This window comes from Rhynchophorus ferrugineus, unplaced genomic scaffold (assembly GCF_030347505.1).
Source record: "Rhynchophorus ferrugineus isolate W39M unplaced genomic scaffold, kcgeb_rfMv2 rfM7, whole genome shotgun sequence".
Lineage (NCBI taxonomy): Eukaryota > Metazoa > Arthropoda > Insecta > Coleoptera > Curculionidae > Rhynchophorus > Rhynchophorus ferrugineus.
In genome coordinates, this window is record NW_027472586.1 from 32617082 (window position 1) to 32641353 (window position 24272).

The window sequence follows — 24272 nt, forward strand, 5'->3', positions numbered from 1 at the left end:
TAATGAGATATTACGATATTGATATGTATATTACGATAACATATTAAATGTTAGTTATATTGTTTTTCAAATCACTCAAAATCTAAATAAACATGTAATTATTGTGAATAATCTTAAAACCTACAATAATTTCTGTAGACATAGCACTTTGCCTTCTGTTTATTTCATAGCCATCAACAATGAGCTCTCACTCCATCAAATATCCACGGTTATTTAGGATATTTCCAATGGTGACAGATTTAGTGATAGCGAGATCGATTAGTCATGAAACATTGATCCATTATTTCCATTTGAGACAAAGGAGCTATTAAAGCACAGTTCTAAAATGCAGGTCTATTTATATTTTTATATATATTATTATAAAAAATAGTACTCAACCCATTATGCGAACTTGCATAACAATTTGAGTCGTGTCATTATAGTTTTCCTTTAGATCTTTGATAAAAGGATTCTATAGTAAAGCTAAATTATTTGAGAAAGATTAATGTCATATGCACAAAGTATAGAATGCATATTAAAAGCAGATTTCTAAGAAATATTAAAAGGAAACCGAAAATCTAATGTTAATAGAGATTATATCTATAATCTAATGTTAATATATCAAACAATATGCCATCCATATACCCAATATAATGGAAAAGTTTGTTTTACAAAAATTGTAATAAAATAAATCGATTAAAGTTGATATGTATCTATATATTTTTGTTCGTGTGTATACCATCTAAACATATCTTGTTCTATGTTTCTTTTTTCAAATATTACGTATCGTTTGGTCAGGCCTATTGATCATATGCCTAAAATATATTTTCCTTTTTATTATACATGTCTTTGTAACCATTTCTCTCTGACTGTAATAATAAGCTACATAGATCTGTATACGAGAAAAGGTAAAAAATACCCCACATTCAAGGGGAACATTCTCAATAGCCTCCATAAGGGAGCTCATAAGAAACACACAGAAAATAACAAAATTAGAAGCATTTTTCTCGTTTTTTTTATTTACCGTTATTTATTTTTCATTGTACCATAATGTATATTGGGGAATGTTGTGCCTTTTGCGGACAGGGTTAAATAAATGATGTCGTTCATGTTAAATTAATTATTTAGGTGTCTTTATAGATTCTTATAGCTATTTATAAAGTGATAGAAAATTATCATTAGTACAATTTATTCTTAAAGATGTGAGTTAAATTAATATGTGCTACAAATTCTAATTGTTTGTGATAATAGATGAGAAATATAATATCAATAAGTATATTAAAATTATTAAACAAGCTAAATAAAGTGTTCTTGTGGCACCAACAGCAATGAATCTATTTTAGAAGGCATTTTAAATAATCTCAAGGCCATTTTTAACCAATTTAGTTGTATGACTTAGCATTGGTTGATCATATAATAACCTCTGCACTAGATGAAAAAAGAACCTTGTTGTATAAAGTATCATATTATATATGAGTACAGCTTGCGCATCAAATATAGAAATAGTGGAAAAGCTTAGACTACAAATTATCTTGAGCTACCCTAATCTTTTAGGAAATTGAAAATAAGCTATAGTCTATCCAAAGCTTTTTTGTACGTACGTTATTAAAATGTTTACATTACAAGTTTTAGTTATTACAAGTTTAAATAAGTAAATATATTTTAAATATAATTAATGATACTTTCTATGTCGGATACCAGATGATCAAAATACTGCATATTGAAAATTATTAAAGAACAAGATACAATACGAGGATACAAGAACAATATTGAGTACTATTGATGGTGGTTAATGTAAACTACTGTTTTTATTACAAGTTTAAATAAGTAAAAATAATGTAAGTATTAATAATATTTGTTGCTTATGATATCAGATGAAGAAAATACTATATATTGATAAATATTTGAAAAAATAACGGTTTGTTGGTAGAAATTGAAAAATACTATATTAATTACAAGTTTAAATAAGTAAAAATGCTTTTATGATGTTAAAAATACCTACTATTTACGACATTAGAGAAAAATTGTATAAATAGAAGGTTACTAAAGAAAAAAAGGCAAATACTATTAGTGGAATATCCAATATCCACTAACAGTATTTCCACTGCTGAGGTCAAATGTTTCTAAATCGAAAAGTTGCAGGAAAAACTTGCCCTGTCATGGCAGATCAATTTGTTTTATGAAATCGACAAAACCGCTCGCCTTCCTGTCTACAAACACGTATAAAACTTATAAACAGCTGCCGCCCAAATGGCTACCATTAAATGAAACTGGCCAAAACTCGTACCGTCAAATTGTTTTAATGAAAAATAAAACGAAAAATGCACAGTTTGTACAGTAACATAGCTTCAACAGAACGCCCGTAATAAAGAAGATAGAACGACAGTAAAAACGAACCCTCAGATATATAAAACGAATAATTATACACATTAAACTATGTTATGAATAGATATGTTCTCTTTTAGGTTTCGGAGAACCTATTAAACACGGTTATTTCTGATATATTTTTTATATAAAGTTGTTATATTGTGTATTTATCTAATATAAATGAAGGTTTATATGTATAAATATTATAGAGATAAAAAACATATTATCTACACATCAGCTCAGGTTTATTAACAAACATTGAACAATCGACCAGGTTTATACACTAACAGATGTAATTGAAAAAATATATATAATGGAAGAAATGATCTCTTGAATTAGTTACCACCAAAAAAATACCACCAAACCGACAGAAACTGTTCATATGGTTTCATAATAGAAATATTAGGTTAAAATTGTCATTCGATTTCTGCACATTACTCTTCTAATAATATATTTTTTGCTTTTCGTGTATTTTGCTTAATAATTATTACTATTATTCTAGTTTAAACTGAGGAAAAAGGTAGGTAAAGCAATATCCAAGAGGTCTAGTTATTATCAGCATCTTACGGTAGTAGATAATCGGTAAACTTAATATGGAGAACTGTGGTTCGGAACTTAGTTCAACTTTACTTCATAAAGAATAAATAAAACAGTAAAAATGATATGTATCGCATCATCATAACTATCTGAATAAAAATTAATTAGCATAATTTTAAAACTAACAATGTATAAAAATAATTCTCAAATAATAAGAATGTTATTAAATCATAGATATCAGTAAATCATAATTGGCAGTAATGAGATCTGTAAGAATAACTAATTTTTTTTTAAATAATAACACCTTATAGCTACTTCTTTTAGATTTTGAGTCAATATGGCCAATGTTTTTCTTAGAAAACAATATTAGTTCAGCTTGTAGTGTATAAATGTTATTCTTATTAAATAAATAAAAAAATATATATATATATAATGGAAGAAACGACCTGTTGAAGTAGTTATATAAAACCGTTTCCAAAGGATTTTCTATAAATTCAGTGATAGAAACAAAATTATTAGATTAAAATGCGATGTACAGTCAAATTTACTGGTCTTAAAATATTGTTTAAATGTAGAACCAGTTATTTTTTAACATGATTTTGTAGAGATCACTTTTTGAACTAAAGGTAATAACGATAAACTTAGAGATGTCGAGGAAACATAGAAATTGATCTGAAGCATTTAAAGTCAACGATAATAATTAAAATCTTTTGGTAACCGATAGCAAGGAATCGGCAAATAATATTATTTACCATTAAAAAAGTCGACAGAAACTGTTCACATTGTTTCATAATAGAAATATTACTGGGAATTATATATTAATATTAATTTGATATTACATTTGCAAGTATTAATAATTGACGTTTTAGTTCTTAATGTAAGTTTTCTATTATTCTCATAAAATTTAGAGTACGTCTTAGTGTGCTACTAGTACTGTTGTTATTCTGTTATATTTGCGGCTTTTATGTTAACTGCAATATAACAAATGAATATAATTTATAGAAGTTAAAAATGATGCTTTGCATAGAGGAAAACTGAAAAGATGCAAGAAAGAAATGCAGAAAGCAACAAAAGATGCATTGAGTTTATTTTTTAGATGCCAAACTAAGATTAATGAACCGACCTATCGGCTAAGATTAATGAACCGACCTATCGGCTTAAGAATATTGCAGCAACAGAATCTTTGTAAACCGGACTTTAAGTGTTATATGTTATTAAAACTACATTTTTGTCACAAATAATGAGCTTTTTTCGCGACTGAATATAGAATTACTGTTGTAGTCATAAAAGATTCGGGCATAAGAGGAAACTCAGCTGCAGAAAAAAAAACTTTGTTAATTTAATCAAAACTTAGAAATTTAGAAAAGAGACTAATGAATTAAGTTTTTACCCTAGAGCTAAGATTTTAAATTACTTAATAATCACACCTGTTAAATACTGTAATTAATCGCTTATAGTCGATATGTATTTTCGTACTTTTCGTAATAATAATTAAAATTAACATAACAAAATAAACTATTTATATAATAAATATTTGTATATTAACTCAAAACAATAGTTTATCACATATTTCTACTTTTCTTACTTTCTTTTTTACTTTATAAACAGTATAAAATCTTTTATATATATAAACATTATTTCTATATCGCGTACGTCTTTTTATTTCATAAATATTAATAATATTATTAATTAATTCAATACAACATAAAAATGTTAATTAAGTGAAATTGACTAGATATGCTTGTCTTTGGTATACATCACAGAATAAATTAATTAAATATTTGAAGGTAAGATTTTTTTAAAAATTTCTAAATAGTTTATATATAATAACTAGAATTTATTTAAATAATGTTTTAGTTTTTTTACCAATTATGGTTTATTTTATTGGACCTACTGTATAAACCACAGTCTAGGCACTAAGCTTACTAACAGGCGAGTGACCAACTAAAAGAGTTTAAGTTAATGGTTGTTTATTATATAATTATTGTTAAAATTATACAATTTCTGTTGTTTGTTTTGTATTATTATTAGAATAGGTGTTTATAGTTAGAATAGGATCTTGTCAGTATTTGTTTTTAGCTTCATCGGGCTTCTAAGGTTAAAAGGTTTCTGTTTAAAATTGTCATTATTCGATTTCTACATATTGCTCTTCTAACAATATAGGTTTTGCTTTTCGGGTAACCCCCTTAATAACTATTAGTATTATTTTTAATGTTTAAACTAAAGAAAAAGATAGGTAAAGCAATATTCAAGGGGTCTAGTCATTATCAGCATCTTTCGGTAGTATTCAGTCGGTAGACTTAATATGGAGATTATAGTTCGGAACTTAGTTCAACCTTAATTGATAAAGAATACATAAAACAGTAAAAATGATATGTATCGCGTCATCATAACTATATGAATTAAAATTAATTATCATAATTTTAAAACGAATAATATATATAAATAATTTTGAAATAATAAGAATGTTATTAAATCATATATATTAGTAAATCATAATTCGTACTAATGAGACTGTAAAAATAATTACAAAGAAATTTTTTAAAAACTTTAAGTCAATATGCCCAATGTTTTTCTTAAAAAACAACATTAGTTCAGCTTGTAGTGTATAAATATTATTCCATGTCTTCAATTAAAATGTCAGTCAAACAAATTTAACAGTTTAAATATTTACGCAACATGAATTTCAAATTTAAAATGATTTTAGATTCAAAAAAATCCCCTTTAGATCTGCAACATCAGTCTTCCGCAATATAAATGTAATTTCCCATTTCCATATTTTTACGCTTTTGTCATTACAATATTATGGAAATTGTATATATTACAAGAATGGAGATACTATACACAAATTAACTTTTATTACATCAACACTATAAAACTCGGTTGGATTTAATTAGATCTGGTCTATAATGAGCTTTACCTCTCGTTTAACAAAAGCCGGATGTCCTAATAGAATTATGTAAATGTACAGGTTTAGTCCAATTGGAAATGTTGGAATTTATATATCTATAATTATCTATATAGATCTAACATTGATATTTAAACGAAAAATAGGTAGAAAATATATTGAAATATAGTTAACAGTATTTTTTTGAATGATTAGATAATAATTAATAGTAAATTATTTTAATCGTTTGGTATATATTAATTTTGGCGTTTAAGAACTTATTTTTGTTTACTTAAATAGGTTATAGTTTTAGTAACAGGCCTACAAATTAATTTTTAAGAATTTACAATACATGGTGTTACTGTGTATTAAATCGCAACTGGTACATTTGTAACCAATTTCATGTTGAAGCCTCACCGACAGGCTTCACTCTTCGGTATGTGTGATTTCCTGAAAATGCCAACAAAACGAATTCTATTTGGAGCTTATGGCAAGCATGCTACATTAGTCTCAGTATGTGACCACTGTTTTTTTTAAATTGTGTCTTTAGCCAAAAATAAAGGGTGTTCTGGGTAGGAAAACCAATTTGAAGGCATTACTCGTTAAAAAGCAAAAAAAAATATGCAGAGTTTTTGTGGGTAGTACCAAAAACTATTTTCAATAGCATGAAGAATATGTGAATGATCCTTTGTGTCATAGGAATTTTAACCCAAATGTATTCAAAGACGTTTGGTTGTGCGTGAAATGCTACTTAAACGATAAAACCAAAGATATTTTTCCCATCGTATAGTTACTGGTAATAACAAATGGATTCAATACTATAATCCATTGCGAAAAAATCATGGTTTCTAAGTGTGGTATACTAGGAAGAGCCAAGACCTAATGAAACCATCAATGGGGATCGTTCTCGACTACAATTCAGGTATTCGGACCGATCGCTGTGCTAAAAACGACCGGAATATGAGCAAAGATAGAACAATGTTATTCTTCAGCATTACAATGCTTGACCACGTGTTCCAAGACTGGTGAAAACATACTTGAAAACATGAAAATTGGAAGTGCTACCCTACACGCCTTATTCCCCACAGTTTGCTCCTACTGATTACTACTTGTTCTGACATGTTAGCATTGGTTTACTTAAAAAAAAAGCAAAAAAAATGAATTGATTCATGGACAATCTCAAAAGATACAACGTTCTAGTGAGTTGCAAACCGTAAATTGCTTGAAAATTGGGAAAATGTAGTAACTATCTAAGGACAATACTTGATGAACTGTTAAAACTAATTTATAGGCTCCATATTTATATTAAAATCAAACTTAAATGTTGATTCATTAGAAACTAAACAAACAAACCTATAAGTAGAATCTTTTGAAATGCTCAGTTTTGTTGGAAGGAAAATGTTCTCCGAGGCTAGTCTAATCATTCAGAAAATTAGAGAAACTGGAAGAATGATCTTTCACGATAATTAAGTAGTCAGTCTGAAACTATAAACAGTCTTCATCTTCTTACACCATGGTGTCCTGAAGATGATCGTAGTCCTGTCAAATGTCATTGATGTCGTCGCCCAGGACGTCGGCAGCCGAATTAACCCTGGTTTGCCTCACCGATTCACAGCTCAAATGTTCGCTCGAAAACTCACCGAAGGAGCCGTTCCTCCTTGCGTTTACCACCAGCGTCTTCGTGCCGTAATCGGTCACGTACTTCTCGTTATTCACCGATACTGACTGGTAGCCGCACTTGCACCATTCCGGATATTTGGCGGTGAGGATGCGCTTGAACGCCTCCCGGAACTCGGTGTTGAAGATGGAGTAGATGATCGGATTGAAGGCCGAGTTCGAGTAGCCCAGCCAGGTCAGGATCTTGAAGGTGATGTCCGGGATGCAGGTCTTGCAGAATGCGGCTACGATGTTTATGCAGAAAAACGGTACCTGCAAATATAATGTATGTTATTTTACTTGAACTAAAAGTTGAGGGGGTATTCTAGTCTAGAAAATAGAAACAATCGATTTTTTTTTCATATTTTCGAAGTAAAACCCTTTAATAAGGTTTTTGAAAATTTAAGTTATTTTATCATTTAGCATCTAAACCTACTCGGAAAGAACGAATCGAAGAATAGACGACGGGGATCTTCCGTCTACTTACGATGGTGTTCCCTCCATAAACATTTCATACCCTAAATGTATATTTTGAAATACAATATCACTCACACTATGTATGCTGTATGTATGTTATGATCAAAGTGACACTATGTATATTGAAATAATATTTTATATTTAGTGTTCTTTTGTGACTTTGCATCTATATATATATTCAACATAATTCCCTTCAATGGTGATACACTGATTATAGCGACCACCCAACTTTTTTTGAATAAATTCAAGAAAAAAGACATTTTCAAAGAAAATTTCTTCCCAGCGAATGTTCTTTTGAGATTTAAGAAAAGGAAATAGTCGCTGCGGGCCATCTGGAGAATACGATGGATGATGAAGCAATTGATAGCCCAATTCATGGATTTTTGCCATCTTTTTCACTGACCTGTGACACGGTGCATTGTCTTGGTGAAGCAGCACTTTTTCTTCAATTGCGGTCGTCTTTCGACGATTTCGTCCTTCAAATGGTCTAATAACGCTATGTAATAATCGCTGTTGATGGCTCTTCCTTTTTGAAGGTAGTCAATGAAAAGTATTCGATGCACATCCCAAAATACAAACGCCATAACCTTGCCAGCCGACTGTTGCGTTTCCCATTGTCACATATCGACGCAAAAGCTCGGGTTTATTACGCTTGATCATCTTCAAACACTGCTTCGAATCATCAACTGGTCGTTGTTTTTTGTCAAAATTGAGCTCATGCGGCACCCACTTTGCACAGAGTTTTCTCATGCACAAATATTCGTAAATGATATGATGTACACGTTCAGTTTATATTTTTGTGTCTGCTCTATTTGTGTTTTGTAATGATGCTTTTGTGTCTTGTAATGAAAACGATCGTCATATGATTGGACAGCAACTGGTGACAGGCTTATTTTGAGACAAAAGATAAATCGTTCTGCAAAAGTGATATTCAAATGAGTGGCTCTTGATGGAGATTACGTAGACGAATAAAACTGATTTTGAACGAAAAAAAACGTTTTCTTTGGTAAGCACGGGACTTTTCAATCCATGTGTTATGTTATTACTAAAACAATGCAACTCATCCAACAAATTAAAAATACCAATGTACGTTTCTTGGAAAAGGGGCGAAAATATTTTTATATTTTAACTTAAAATTGAATATAAATTTCCTTGCTAAATCAACTGAAAATAGTATATAAAAACGACTGAAAAGTCCCGGGCCCAACACATAGATGGTGCTAGTATTATTGCATTCACAGCTTTTCAGTTAGTACTAACCTTCAAAAGAAACCTGATAAAATTTTATTTTACTCATTAGTTTGTGAGGTATTGTGCTAAGACTGACACTACTTTTGAAAACAAAACAAACAATGGATCAAGACCAACTTCGTGTTTTAACTTTACACTGCTTTTTGATAGGAAATATACTGTTCAAGCGAAGCGATGGCTTGAAAAGTTTTATAAGGACTCCGCTGTACCTTAAACAACAATAAAACATTGATTTGCTGGCTTCAAACGTGGCTGTAGAGACACCGATTATGCAGAATGCAGTGGGCGTTCAAATCGTTACTAGTTCAAATGGTAACACCAGAAAGCATAAAAAAATCGGCAAAACCGTTTTGAATGATCGGAAAGTGAAGCTGCGTGATTTAGCTAATGTCGTAAATATATCAAAAGAACGTGTTGGTTTTATATTGTACTAGCGACCCGCCCCGGCTTCGCACGGGTGCAATACTGATACTAAATTAAATACACTACAGAAAAAATATGAACGTTGTATATAAAAACATAGCGGCCCGCTCCGACTTTGCACGGGCATAAAATATATATGCCTATGTCACTCAATGAAAACATGATTAAAATCGATCCAGTATTTTTGGTTCATTCATTACTGCCCTTGGCCTGCACGCATTAAATTTGGAGTAAAACAATTCCTCTTCCCCTATAATTACTATGAAGATTTCCTGCTATCTTTGGAATATCTAAATTCATACAATTTTTATTACATTACACATTTTTAAACGCAAATTTTAAATTTGTAATATCTCCGAAAATATTTGTTTAATTTACATGCTGTAAGGAACCATATTGATCTATATTAATTGCACACTGTATTTAAGGTACTTAATTCGATAAGGATTAATGCCGTATTGCTTAAAATAGCTTCGTAAATAAGCCATTTTCTCACGTAAAAAGTAAACAATAAAAATGGTTAATGTGGGTTATCCCTAAAAGATAAACATATACCATCGCGGACTTTTTTGTAGACCTTTTTATGGTGTACAATACTGTAGTACATTAATTTGATCTAACTCGTAGGGTTAGGCAGCGTTTTTGCTAATTGCTAAATAAGCCTAAAAAAATAGGTTAATTTACGACATCACGTTAGAAACCTCTAAAATTAACAATGTTGCCTTAGTATATTATGCATGTATTATACATGTAAACCTTCCTCTTGAATCATTATATCTATTGAAAAAAACCGCATCAAAATCCGTTGCGTAGTTTTAAAGATTTAAGCACACATAGGGATATAGGGACAGAAAAGGCGACTTTGTTTTATACTATGTAGTGATGAGCATTTGATTATGATAAAACTCTGTTCAAAGTGGGTGCCGCGTATGCTCACTGTTGACGTAAAACAAGAACGTATTGATGATGATGAACAGTGTTTGGTCATATTTATAACCGTCATAACCGTAATAAACCGGAATTGTTGTGTCGATATTTGACAACGGGTGAAACGTAGATCAATTACTTCACATTGTAATGAAAACGATCATCATGGAAATGAGTGGAAAGAAACTGGTGACAGGATTATTTTGAGACAAAAGATATGTCGTTCTGCAAAAGTGATAGTGAAATGTCAGAGCGATACTGGAATAATTCTGTGGCTCTTGATGAAGATTACGTTGACGAATAAAACTAATTTTGAACGAAAAAAAAAAACGTTTTCTTTGGTAAGCACGGGACTTTTCAATCCATGTGTTATGTTAATACTAAAACAATGCAACTCACCCAGCAAATTAAAAATACGCCCATGATAATACCGACTGTAATGGCAGCTTTGTGATCGCTGACGTGGTATGGCGAGCTCTGATGATTGTGCAGATGTATGTGAAGAGCTTTGTTCTTCTGTTTGATGCTTTTCTTTTTGGTCGTTGAATTGGGCAAATCTATAGGTCTGGTTACTGCTCTAATGCTCTTCACATGTTTTTGAGCGTAACAGTATAGTCTACAGTAGATACCTGAAAATAAAATATAAATAGATATATTAACAAATACACGGTCATTTGGATTAGAAGATTAGAATTGTAAAGAAGAGTAATAATAATTAAATCGAAATTTGAATCTTATATAAATATATTTGTGTTGTGAAAAGTGTCTTATTCTAATTGCTGACTTATGTAATTACGGAAATAGAAACTGAGCAGGCTCTAGCATTCGTTTTTCTGCGATGCAAAGGAAATGTATACGTTTAGTATACATAATCTATTCAGAGAAGCAGATAACATACGTCATCAAGATGTGTAATGTTTTGCCTGTCGAAATTTGTATATTCGTTATAGAAGCAGACAATATATTCCTTCCCGTTTTATTTCGGTTAAAAAAGTTACAATGCTGTTTGATACGTTCGGACACGTAAACGGATGAGCCCCCAAAAGTCGTTCGGTTGGCAAATGTCTACAAAATTCTTAAAAATATTAGTTATAACAACTACAGTTTATAAAGCAGCAAAGGTTGTTTTAGGAACTTGTCAGGAACTAGATAATTGAGGCCTCCTCTTGCCAGTGAGATACGTTAGAGAGGTAGGCATTTTTACTGTTAAATATTAAGTTGCAACGGTTTTTATTGAAAATGTTTTCAGCGTGTTGCTCTTGCACCGAACATTAGTATGGACATGGCCATTAAAATATCTCAAGAAACGAAAAATTTAATCTTGGATTTAACGAAAAATAAAGGTCCTCATACGAAACAGGTGATGAATCAAAATGATCTTGTTGTTAACTCTATCAGAGATCAAATATATGAATTGTATAAAAACAGTGAGTAGTTTTTTCAATATTTATATAATTTAATATAATTATTTCAGAGGGAACGGTCTGAAAAGTAACCATAGATAGATTAGAGCTATGAAACGGATGTCCCTGCGTACACTATTAGGTTATATAGGGTTTAAATGGTGTAAAGGATATTTCAGAATTTATTATTGGCAAGATGATAATAAAAGTGTTAAGACAATAAAAGTTGATGGAAAAGGTAAATAACAATTGATTAGATATTATTGGTCATAACATTTATTAATAATTCATTGAAGATATATTGTTCTTGGTCTTCTTAGTATTGTTGAGTTGGAATGGAATATCACCTTTGGTTTGGATGAACTCGGTCAGATACATTGAGGAAGAAATTGACCTAAAATGAAATCGTGAACCAATGTTGGATAGACTAGAAATTAACAGCATATTTATTCACTTGAATAACATTTTCTGGATATGGGATTATGATTCAATGCTGACAATTTTCAGGATTGGGTGATGGCAGAGGAAATAACTAAAGGTAATGATTATATAATTTATAGACGATAAGTGTAGGAAGTTGTATTGTATTGTCTCGATATATGTACATACATATGTGTGTAGTTGTTCAGAATATTATATGAGCAATAAATTAGTATGTATTAACATTTTTGTTTCATTACTTTATATAAACTACAGTTTTGTAATATGTCAAAGCCAAAATAAACTAAAACTCAGAGTTGATACGGCAACATTGCGACATTTTGTCGTCATATATTTGATGATGTATGTTCGTTGCTACTTTGGATAGACTATAGTAAATTTTATTAACATTAGTTGAATGTCTTGTTGCTTTTTTTTGTTATAATAGGAGGGAGAAAATTCAGACACGATATATGTTTAGCATAACGAGATTAATTAATTTCAAGTAACAGTTAATCAATAAACATTTTTAAGACTTACTTCCGGATGAAAACAAAAATTGGTACCGTCAAAAACTTTAATTAAAATTAAGTTCCATTTTCTCGAAATTAAAACAGCGGTTAATCTTGGTCTACAAGTGTAATTAACACACAAACGTTAAAAATAAACCCAAGACAGTGCAGCTAGATTGAATTTTAAATTGGTATTTATTCTCTTGCTATTTTTAATTTAAATTCGCTTGATTTAAGGGCTTACGCTACCTTGTTTTTTATATTCTTTTGGCTTGAACTTGAACTTTTCAAGAATGATCGACCTACACCGAGGCCAGAATCAGACTTAAAAAAAACAATCCAAAAAGCGTCAGTATTATAGAATAGATTTTGAAATTGATGCTGTATTTGGTTACCGAATTGTCAATTTTTGTAACTATTTTTTTTAATTGATTCTATATTCGATGGGAGTTAGTCCAATAATTTCTGACAGTTTTGTATGTTATTCCTTAACTTTGAAACACTTTCAGGGAACAGCAGTTCTTGGAATTTCAAGGGGTTGGATTCGTTAGATTATTTAGACAATTGCTTAAACTTAATTAACTATCTTTTATAACCATGCTGTTTTTACCGTACTGTCATAATGTTTAGTTTGTAAACGTTGTGGTTATATTAATTAAACGTTTAAGCATTTCAACAAAAAAAAACTGTTCAAAGTAGTTTGGCAGGATTCACTATAGGGTTCCAGTTTTTTCAAAAATATATACTCGGTTTTGAATAAGAGGTGTATTACCTTTTAGGTGTATATTTATGTTTGCGATTTTTGTGAAGTGAAGTGGACTTTAATAATAACAAGAGGGATTATTTTATATATAGAAACAAATTTTAATTTTAATCAATTAAATGTTTAGAGAATATTTTTAACTAATTAAGTTGAGAACTTTAGAGATCAAAATAAAAATAGTTCATACTATAAACATATTTTTTAAACTAATCTCAGTCAATTATTCTAAATATATTGTTGATGTAAAAGTTCTGGATCACGGTCAAACGCTGTCATTGAAGACCCAAATTCCCCACCCAGAAAGTTCTTGATTTATCGCTGTGTCGAATATTGTGCTCCAGTACTGGTAAGCGAGGTTTTTGGCTGAATTACTAATCACTCCGACCAATCAACATTAGAATATAGATATTGACATTAATGAAACATTGATTGGTCAATGTAGTTGACTGGTTTACTTTTATCTAGTGTTTTATATTTTACCATATCAGTTCGTAAGTTGTTATTGTCCCATGGTATGGAAGTTGTTTCTTGGTATTGAAGTTGTATGTTAGCATCGATATAGTGTTTCAAAACTATAGATTATTCCGTTTTTAAGTGAATGTGAATGTATGTTATTCCATGATATATTATGATGAAATTATGCACGGTTTCTAAGGATTGGGGAAAGGCTCGTATCGTTTTTGCATATATACAATATGTATTAATTTTTGTAAAGTATTTTATGATATCTGTGCTGCTTTGATTGATGACTTTTGGTTAATTTTCTGATATTTTTGCGAGAATACTAAGCCTCGCTATACAGTATACGTATCAAAAGGCTTTTTAAAATATTTTTTAATTCCATCAAGATATCGTCTATCTTTTTGTACCTAGAATTACGTAAATCTTTTAAAACTGTTTTAGGTCGAAGTATATTTCATTAGAGGTGTGGCGAGATGAAATATATCTCTTAACATCGACATTTTAAAGAATTTCTTAGAGTTTTTCAACGAGGTTCACCTTTAGGACCGAAATTTCTCGAACGAAAATCAACACACTTGTTCTGATACTAGCGTTCAGTACCATTTCTTGTCACTATAAACATCAGATTATTTTGAATGAGCATGCGGAAGTAAAAAAGCAAAATGTGACAAAAATGACGCCTTCTATAATAACTTTCGATTCAGTGTTTAAGCTCGAGAATTTATCTTCAAAACTTAATTTTTTCATGTTGTGTATGCGTATCATAATTTATAGATATAACAGGTCAATTGAAAAGTCCCCGGCCTGACACATAGATAGCGCTACTAACCCTCAAAAGATACGTGTATACATTTTACAGCTGTCGTATCATTAGTTTGTGAATTATAGCATTTAGAGTGAAGCAATTTTTTTTATTGTGAAAAAAATGGATAAAAAAGAATTTCGCGTGTTACTGACGAAAACATTTAAAAAATCCACAAAATGATTTTGAATGACCGTAAATTGAAACTGATCATTTCACCATCATTTCGAAGTCCAATCAACAGTTATCCGAGTGAACTGCACACGATGAACCCGCTCCAAAGAGTGGGAAACCGCAACAGTCGCTGGCAGGATTATGGAATGTGTATTTTGTGATGCGCATGGAATAATTTTCATTGACTACCTTGCAAAAGGAAGGACCATTAACAGTGATTATCGCATAGCGTTATTGGACAGTCGATGGTCGAAAACGGCCGCTTTTGATGAAAAAGAAAGTGCTGCTTCACCAAGACAATGCATCGTATCGAAAAAAACATGAATTGGGCTTCGAATTTCTTCCTCATCCACCGTATTCTCCAGATCTGGCCTCCAGCTACTATTTTCTGTTCTCAGGTCTCAAAAGAATGCTCGCTGGAAAGAAATTTTCGTCGAATGAAGAGGTGATAGCCGAAACTGAGGCCTATTTTGAAGCAAAGGACGTATTGTACTTGAAAAATGGTATCGAAAAGTTGGAAGATCACTATAATCAGTGCATCATCCCTGAAAGGAATTATGTTGAATAAAAAAAACTAATTTTGCCAAAAAAATTTGTTTTACTGTAGCAGGCCAGGAACTTTTCAATTGACCGTTTAATTAAAATTTTTTTCTTACTGATTCAGAAATCACAATTTAATCTTTATAAAGTTAGTATCTTTCTTTTTAAGACTTTCAGTTGTTTTAATATATGACATTGGAGTTCCTTAAATAACATTTTACAACCCATAGTTTTAGCCACCTAGTGCAACCAGATCATTTTGTATCTTAACTTTATGTAAAAATATCTTTGTATTTGTATTTAAGAAATGTTTATTGATTTCTGGGGCCAATAAGTCTAATCTATTAAGTCCAAAATATCTAAAAATTAAGTTAATATTCATTTTGTTCACTGGGTTCACTGATTTAATGAGGGAATTCTTGAAAAAATTTAGTTGGTGCAAGAATTGAAAACCCATGATGCCAATTAGATCTTTTCTTAGGATTGTTTCCAAGTGCGCTGTGTATTTTCTGACTTTTACAAAAGTCTTATTCCTAGATAAAGCTGCAAATTCAGGAGTATAGTGAGTCCGAAGTGCAAACATTAGAAATCTTTTCAGGTGAGTGATGATCTGTGAAATCGGCGCGAAAAATCGCTGAAGATGAAGTTTATGAATAAAGAAAGCATAGATAAGGAAGAAATATATCCCATTTAAAAGCTGTTATAATTGACAAGTATATTTCCGAATATCCGTTTAATTTTTATAAATTAACCTACGAAATATAAATTTTCTTTTGAGACGCCTGATATATAACCCTTTAATGTTATACTAGAGCTGACTTTCGCCGGAACTACTTACTGCGGGAAAAAGTAAAGCTCTACCCTGTCGACTACTACTCAGCTAAAATTAAAAGTGCGGTAAATCTCGCTGAACAAGAAAAATTAAGGGAATAGGAAAAAGAAACAAACTTCCCCCGACGGCAAAGAATAATAGCCTTGCCGAGATAGATATTTAAAAGCTCTAATTAATTGGGTTAGGTCTCTTTTTTTTACCTATGGTGTTTGTTAAATGCCCGATAATGGAATTTTCAATAAGTCTAATCTATTAAGTCCAAAATGTCTAAAAATTAAGTTAATATTTATTTTGTTTACTGGGTTCAAAGTATAAAGGCTCAACGATTTAACGAGGGAATTCTTAAAAAATTTAGTTGGTGCAAGAATTGAAAACCCATGATGCCAATTAGATCTTGCTTAGGACAGTTTCCAAGTGAGCTGTGTGTTTTTTTGATTTTTACAAAAGTCTTATTCTTAGATAAAGCTCCATATTCTGGAGTATAGTGAGTCCGAAATGCAAACATTAGAAATCTTTTCAGGTGAGTGATGATCTGTGAAATCGGCGCGAAAAATCGCTGAAGATGAAGTTTATGAATAAGAAATATATCCCATTTAAAAGCTGTAATAATTGACAAGTATATTTCCGAATATCCGTTTAATTTTTTTAAATTAACCTACGAAATATACATTTTCTTTAGTAACGCCTGATATATAACGCTTTAATGTTATACTAGAGCTGACTTTCGCCGGAACTACTTACTGCGGGAAAAAGTAAAGCTCTACCCTGTCGACTACTACTCAGCTAAAATTAAAAGTGCGGTAAATCTCGCTGAACAAGAAAAATTAAGGGAATAGGAAAAAGAAACAAACTTCCCCCGACAGCAAAGAATAATAGCCTTGCCGAGATAGATATTTAAAAGCTCTAATTAATTGGGTTAGGTCTCTTTTTTTTACCTATGGTGTTTGTTAAATGCCCGATAATGGAATTTTCAATAAGTCTAATCTATTAAGTCCAAAATGTCTAAAAATTAAGTTAATATTTATTTTGTTTACTGGGTGAACACAGTAAATCCAAAGGAGGCCATTGGTAGTCAAAGTATAAAGGCTCAACGATTTAACGAGGGAATTCTTAAAAAATTTAGTTGGTGCAAGAATTGAAAACCCATGATGCCAATTAGATCTTGGCTTAGGACAGTTTCCAAGTGAGCTGTGTGTTTTTTGATTTTTACAAAAGTCTTATTCTTAGATAAAGCTCCATATTCTGGAGTATAGTGAGTCCGAAATGCAAACATTAGAAATCTTTTCAGGTGAGTGATGATCTGTGAAATCGGCGCGAAAAATCGTTGAAGATGAAGTTTATGAATAAAGAAAGCATAGATAAGGAAGAAATATATCCCTTTTAAAAGTTGTAATAATTGACAAGTATATTTCCGAATATCTGCTTAATTTTTATAAATGAACCTACGAAATATATATATAACCCTTTAATGTTATAGTAGAGCTGACTTTTTGTAGTGCCGGAACTACTTACTGCGGGAAAAAATAAAGCTTTGCCCTGTCGACTACTACTCAGCTAAAATTAAAAGTGCGGTAAATCTCGCTGAACAAGAAAAATTAAGGGAATAGGAAAAAGAAACAAACTTCCCCCGACGGGAAAGAATAATAGCCTTGCCGAGATAGATATTTTAAAGCTCTAATTAATTGGGTTAGGTCTCTTTTTTTAACTATCGTGTTTGTTAAATGCCCGATAATGGAATTTTCCTTCGTCGAGTTCGTGATAATTTCAGCTACGGAGAAAATAGGCAGATCGCATGTGTTTCGGAGGTTTGCCGCGGTTTCCGATCCTTTTGTTTGTGTTTACTTACATTCGACCATCGAAAAACGCTAAATGTTCGATGTTTTTTACTGTTGTAAAAAATGTAATAAACATATTTATTTAAATATTATACAGATGTTTTCATTAAGAATACAAGTCCAATCTGTATATATTAAACATACCTTTTGTACCGTTTCGTGATATAGGTGGGTTATGTTTTTCGTCTATTCTCTCTTTCTCCATATATACATTTCATCCATATTGGTTCTTGCCTGATCTATTCATCTAAGGTTCACTTTGGTCGTCCTCTGGTTTTTTTCGTCTCCACCTTTGCTACCCATATTCTCTTTACTTATCTTTTATGTTAGTGAGTTATTTTCTTTCTATATAATGTTCCTATGATTCAATATTTTACCCCAGTTACTGGATTTAGGTGTTTAGAGAAAACTTGCGCTTTATCCTTACCATTCATTCACCGATAGCTTAGGTATTGTGATCAACTTTAATAGATAGATTATGTTGTTGAGGTTTTTTAATCTTTCTTGTTACTTTTCAGATAGAGTATTCCGTTGCACCACTTGGCGTTAATTTCTCTAAATATATTTAAATTACTTGATTTTGTTCATTATTTATTAGCTCTTTCAACACTTTTGTTGCCTTGTTGAATTTTGATTTATTTTCTACTGTTCTTTTCGCAGTTTCCTCTTTTCAGCATTTTTTATTTAATTGTAGATGATGTATAATTAAACTTTTAATACGTCGCACTATTAGGAATTGCATACCATGCGGCCTCTGTATAGTATTTGTTATATTTTATTGCAGCTTTTTCTGCATCTGTTTCTGTTTTGAGAGGTAAATTTAGCGATATTAAATTGACTAGTTTCTCTCTAAATAATGGCCAGATAATTTTGGTGTTATGCAAAGAAAATGGTTTTGTTTTACTGAGAAGTCAACTCTTAGTACAATTTTTACAAACTATAGAGAGGTATAAGTAATAAAACATTTAGTATTTTAAGAACTTCATCAGACCATTTACGATACTCTTAATTCTAAACACAACATTCTTACAGTCAACAGACAGACTATTGGTCCTGTTGTACAGCATATATAGATAAGGTTTATATTATATTTCAAGTAAATTGATGAAACAGAGCCGGGATTGCTTTAAAATTTAGAGAAGCATTGTACCATAATACATTAGTGAATCTTTTGAAACAATTTTCGAAGTAAATTTACTATACCTTCAACATTAATTATATAAATAGCATATTAATTAATAAAATTTTGATGTTATTATTTTTGGTGTTAAAAACCAACATTTTGATATCCTCATTATGGCATCATTAAGTAATAAATCTATATATAACTTATTAAAGATGTTATTAAAACATGTCATTCAACATTTTTTGTTCCTACATTATTAAAAACTACTTGTTTTCACTAACGGCTTTCTGTTAAGCGCTTCATTATGTCCGTAAAGTAGGACTGCTGGAGTAAAGCCATTACACAAAGTTGTTTTCCTGAACACATTTTTTTGTTCATAAATAAGAAATTGGTTCCAGCAGGATAAACCTCTTGAATTAATAATTGTTGATCGCAAGTTAAATTTCTTCTTATTCTTCTTATTGTTTTCATATACGAGGTGCGTTCGAAATGGGAATTTGAAATTCGCGGGAAGTTCGATTGGCACGATTTTGGCAAGCATGTCTAGAATATACTCATATATTTTCAGCCATTTTGGTTTTTTATTCTTTTGTCAAAATCATTAATCCTTCTGTTGAAGAAATAATGATATTTCATAAATTTTGTTATAAAAATAGCATACATAAGTATAGTGGAACGGATTATATGTGATGATATGATTTTATGTGATGGTTTATCACCAATGTTCGGTTAAAAATGAAACGGCAGCCGAAGTAGCGGATGGAACCTGTTAGGAACGTCATGGTCAACGTTTTTTGGGACACGAAATATATCCTGTTAATCCTCTACGTCGAAAAAAGTATACATTACGAATACGAATGTTACCTACGTAATAGTTAGACGTCAAAAATCTCCTGAAGAAATGATAGTTGAATGTTGCTTTATACAAGGATGCATTGGAAGTGGGGAAGTTGCTGGATTTAGCAAGCAACTATATAGCTATATTCTTGATTTCATCTCATCAGATTTCCACTTATTTCTAAAATATTCCTAATAAATTTATTTTCTGGTAGCGCTCCGTATTCAATGAAGATATTGAGAAAACGGTAGAAGAATATTTTTGGGAGCATAGTGGGCACTAGACTCTAACTTTAGGCGAGGAATACCGATCTCGGAGAAATGCTGGACTAAAGATGATGAAGTTAAAATAATTCATGCATAAAAATGATTTTTTTAAACTAGAACTCACAGTCTTCTATTCCCAGGCCGAGAATATTTCACCTAACCACATATTGGGGTTTATTTTTTATTTAAAGGCTATAAAACGACGCAAAACCAAATATATTTCGAACTTAAAGCTTTAATAAACTATCAATTTACCTAAATAGAAAAAGGCCCACCTTTTCACGAGGATCTGGTTAGCCATAAAACACAATAGAAACAGTAAAACCAAAAAAAGAATCTTTCGCCGTTTTCATCTCGCTATTAATGTTGTTCCGGAGCTGATATTGCATCAGTTATGCTACATGAAAAATGTTTTGACTTATTTTCTTAGAGTTCGATCCGTCTCGCCATTTTCTTTGTTTGACGTTGTTCATTTTTGGATGAACGTGAGATGTGACATCAGATGGAAAATTTGCTATTGGTAATAATATAGAACTGTCAGACCTCGACTTCCAATTGGAGAATATCGCTCGCCCGCCTACCTAATACGTACAGAAAGGTTTTGTTTTTATTTCGTACAGGGGAGATAGTCCTGATATCATTTATAAAAGTGGTGGTGCAACACAAGATGAAGTACAGGCTAGGTGACCATTTTTCAGATACTACTTTATGACAATTTTACGTATTTATATTACTTGGAATAAAAGTTATTTCCGTTAAAAGACGTTTGAAATAGTGTAATTTTAAATATGCGCTCTGAATTGCTAAAAATGTGTGCGTAAGGTAGTTATGTTGGTCTTAATGAAGGATTTATATGGGTATATGTCTTATTTATGCATCGTAAGTATTTATATCGGTAAAAACTCCAAATAAGTAGTTTATTTGCGTGCCAAGTATCAAAAATATCATAGAAATATGACTAAATCTTTATTCACAAAAATAATACCATTCTAATGTAAGTATTTATTATTTTTACTCTTAATTATGTCTAAAGAGTAACTAACGGAATATGGAGGTAAATAACACTGTTGATAACATTTGCGGTTATGTCTCATTTGTTTTATTTATTGTATATATGAGTCCCTAATAATTTTGTTCTTTTTTCAGTTACCAAGTATTATGGAAAATTATACTTAAAATAATGCCCTAGATTTAGTCGTACAAGTGTGCATGAACTGAGCTAACTCAGCATTTACTGCTGTTCATCAATGAACGACTGGAATTAAATTGATGCCTCAACAAGTATCAGTCAAATCCTTTGATGGTTAGATTACAAAAAGCCAATATCACGATGGGTTATACGTCACTACGTTAGAACTAACTCACATATATTTGATTGAACAATGCAATTTTATCAAGTTTTTACAGCTTGGTATGGATTCCTTGGAAGGAAGTTTCAAATATATCGAACAATGCTTACGTACAGACGAAGCATTATGTCAAATATTATTTAAATTAAGTAAAGTAAAACAAATTAGGCAGAGATCTAATGTTAAAGCATATCTAAACAGAGATTTTGCAAAGTACTTGATGAAGTATTGCAGTTGCACATTCTTATAAGTTTGTAAGACTATTATTAATATGAAATTTTGGTGAACAATTTCTGCATTTTAATTACCCTAATATTACATGATAATTTAATACAACAGAGGATGCATTTTTTCGTCCAACCGATCTGATAAATTAAAAAAAAATCCATCGTCAAATGTTTATGATTTAAAACTTTTAGGGAAGGATAAGTGAGGTCACTGTTTCGTAGGCTTCTGAGTGGCGTTATTTTTAATTTTAAAATAAATGTATTTTTAACAATCTCTCTATAGTGCATTATTATTATATATAGATATTTTTGTTATCATTTATTATAGTCATCTAGCCTATTGTTTAAGGAAAAATATCACCAGAAAACTCGCCATTAACCTACGAAACTACATAATAAGTTCGCGGAAATTAAACCAAATATTTCACACGATTATAATAAGTTTAGAAGCCGCTTCATTAACAGACATGTCTTCGAAATAATTTAAATTTTGAAAATTCGATGTATTGAAATTTCTAGATTAGCATAAAACATCTACTTAAGCTACGTGTGAAAACTGTGGTGTATTCTAATCTTAAGTGCACTTAAATATATCAATTAATAAATTTATTATACTTGTGCAACAAGCTTTAAAGTTGTGTGTGTATCTTAGGTCTGGACTTTAAGAACAATATTGATGAACAATTACTAAGTAGTGAATAATTAGTTGTAATATGTCTGCCGGGCCCTTTTTAAATAAAACAAACTTCAATAGAACTATTTCGACAATTCCGACATCTGAGATATAAATTCTTGACGGTGTTTCTTTCGCAAAACATAGCTCGTATAGCTTTGAAACTTTATGTGTGTTTAATCATAAGTTTGCAACAATTTCAAACTAGAGACGTCTGTTAGAAAATCGGTAATGACTTTCCGGTACACCTGGTAATAATCAGTCTGAATTTAAGAGAGGATCAAGCATTTACCAACTAAATTAAATCAAATATCTTTATCGGAAATCTGATCTATTAACTGTAATAGAAACAAATATATATTCTGCAAACTTTGTATTTTAAGGTTCATATTTAATTCATACACTTCCAAAGACTGATAGCTTTTCAGTAAGTTATTGTTCAACTTACTTGAAATCATTTTAAACGTACACCTCAAAATTTGAGGTTAATAGGTTTTTTGATTAAGCAATTTACTTCGGCAATGTCGTTTCTAATTAAACTCTAAAATGATGGCTTGTCAGGACTCGCAAACTGGCTTCAAGTACTTCGGGGACATGTATTAAGTTCAGGCAATAATAAAACCCTATTTAGCATTCACTCGAGTTAAACTAGATTTTGGTAAATAATGCTGGGAAGGTTAGCAATAAGGATTATGGATTTTCCTTTTCCATTAACACTTCCTTTTTAATTAATTTATGATTTATTTCGTTTTAATAAACTAAACGATGATTTATATTAATTTAAATTGTTTAGTTTTCATTAGGACATCATCTAGGGCGACAAATTTGTATGCATAACTTTTTAGACTATCACCAGTAATTTTTCTTCATAATATATATATATATATATATATATATATATATATATATATATATATATATATATATTAAAACATCATCACTACATAGTATAAAACAAAGTCGCCTTTTCTGTCCCTATATCCCTATGTGCGCTTAAATCTTTAAAACTACGCAACGGATTTTGATGCGGTTTTTTTCAATAGATAGAGTGATTCAAGAGGAAGGTTTATATGTATAATACATGCATAATATACTAAGGCAACATTGCTAATTTTAGAGGTTTCTAACGTGATGTCGTAAATTAACCTATTTTTTTAGGCTTATTTAGCAATTAGCAAAAACGCTGCCTAACCCTACGAGTTAGATCAAATTAATGTACTACAGTATTGTACACCATAAAAACGTTTACAAAAAAGTCCGCGATGGTATATGTTTATCTTTTAGGGATAACCCACATTAACCATTTTTATTGTTTACTTTTTACGTGAGAAAATGGCTTATTTACGAACCTATTTTAAGCAATACGGCATTAATCCTTATCGAATTAAGTACCTTAAATACAGTGTGCAATTAATATAGATCAATATGGTTCCTTACAGCATGTAAATTAAACAAATATTTTCGGAGATATTACAAATTTAAAATTTACGTTTAAAAATGTGTAATGTAATAAAAATTGTATGAATTTAGATATTCCAAAGATAGC

General features: G+C 30.8%; 1 protein-coding gene across 1 annotated transcript in view; it reads right to left on the bottom strand.

Moving 5' to 3' along the window:
• Positions 1-7196: 7196 nt before the first annotated feature.
• The window catches only part of Dop1R1 (Dopamine 1-like receptor 1), a 91231-nt gene continuing 74155 nt past the window's right edge, over positions 7197-24272 (bottom strand). The window contains exons 5-6 of the mRNA XM_076410375.1: positions 10904-11133; positions 7197-7699 (exon numbers count right to left, since the gene is read on the bottom strand). Of these exons, the coding sequence (XP_076266490.1) occupies positions 7313-7699; positions 10904-11133 (617 nt within the window). The 3' untranslated portion in view covers positions 7197-7312. The remainder of the gene's footprint in view (positions 7700-10903; positions 11134-24272) is intronic.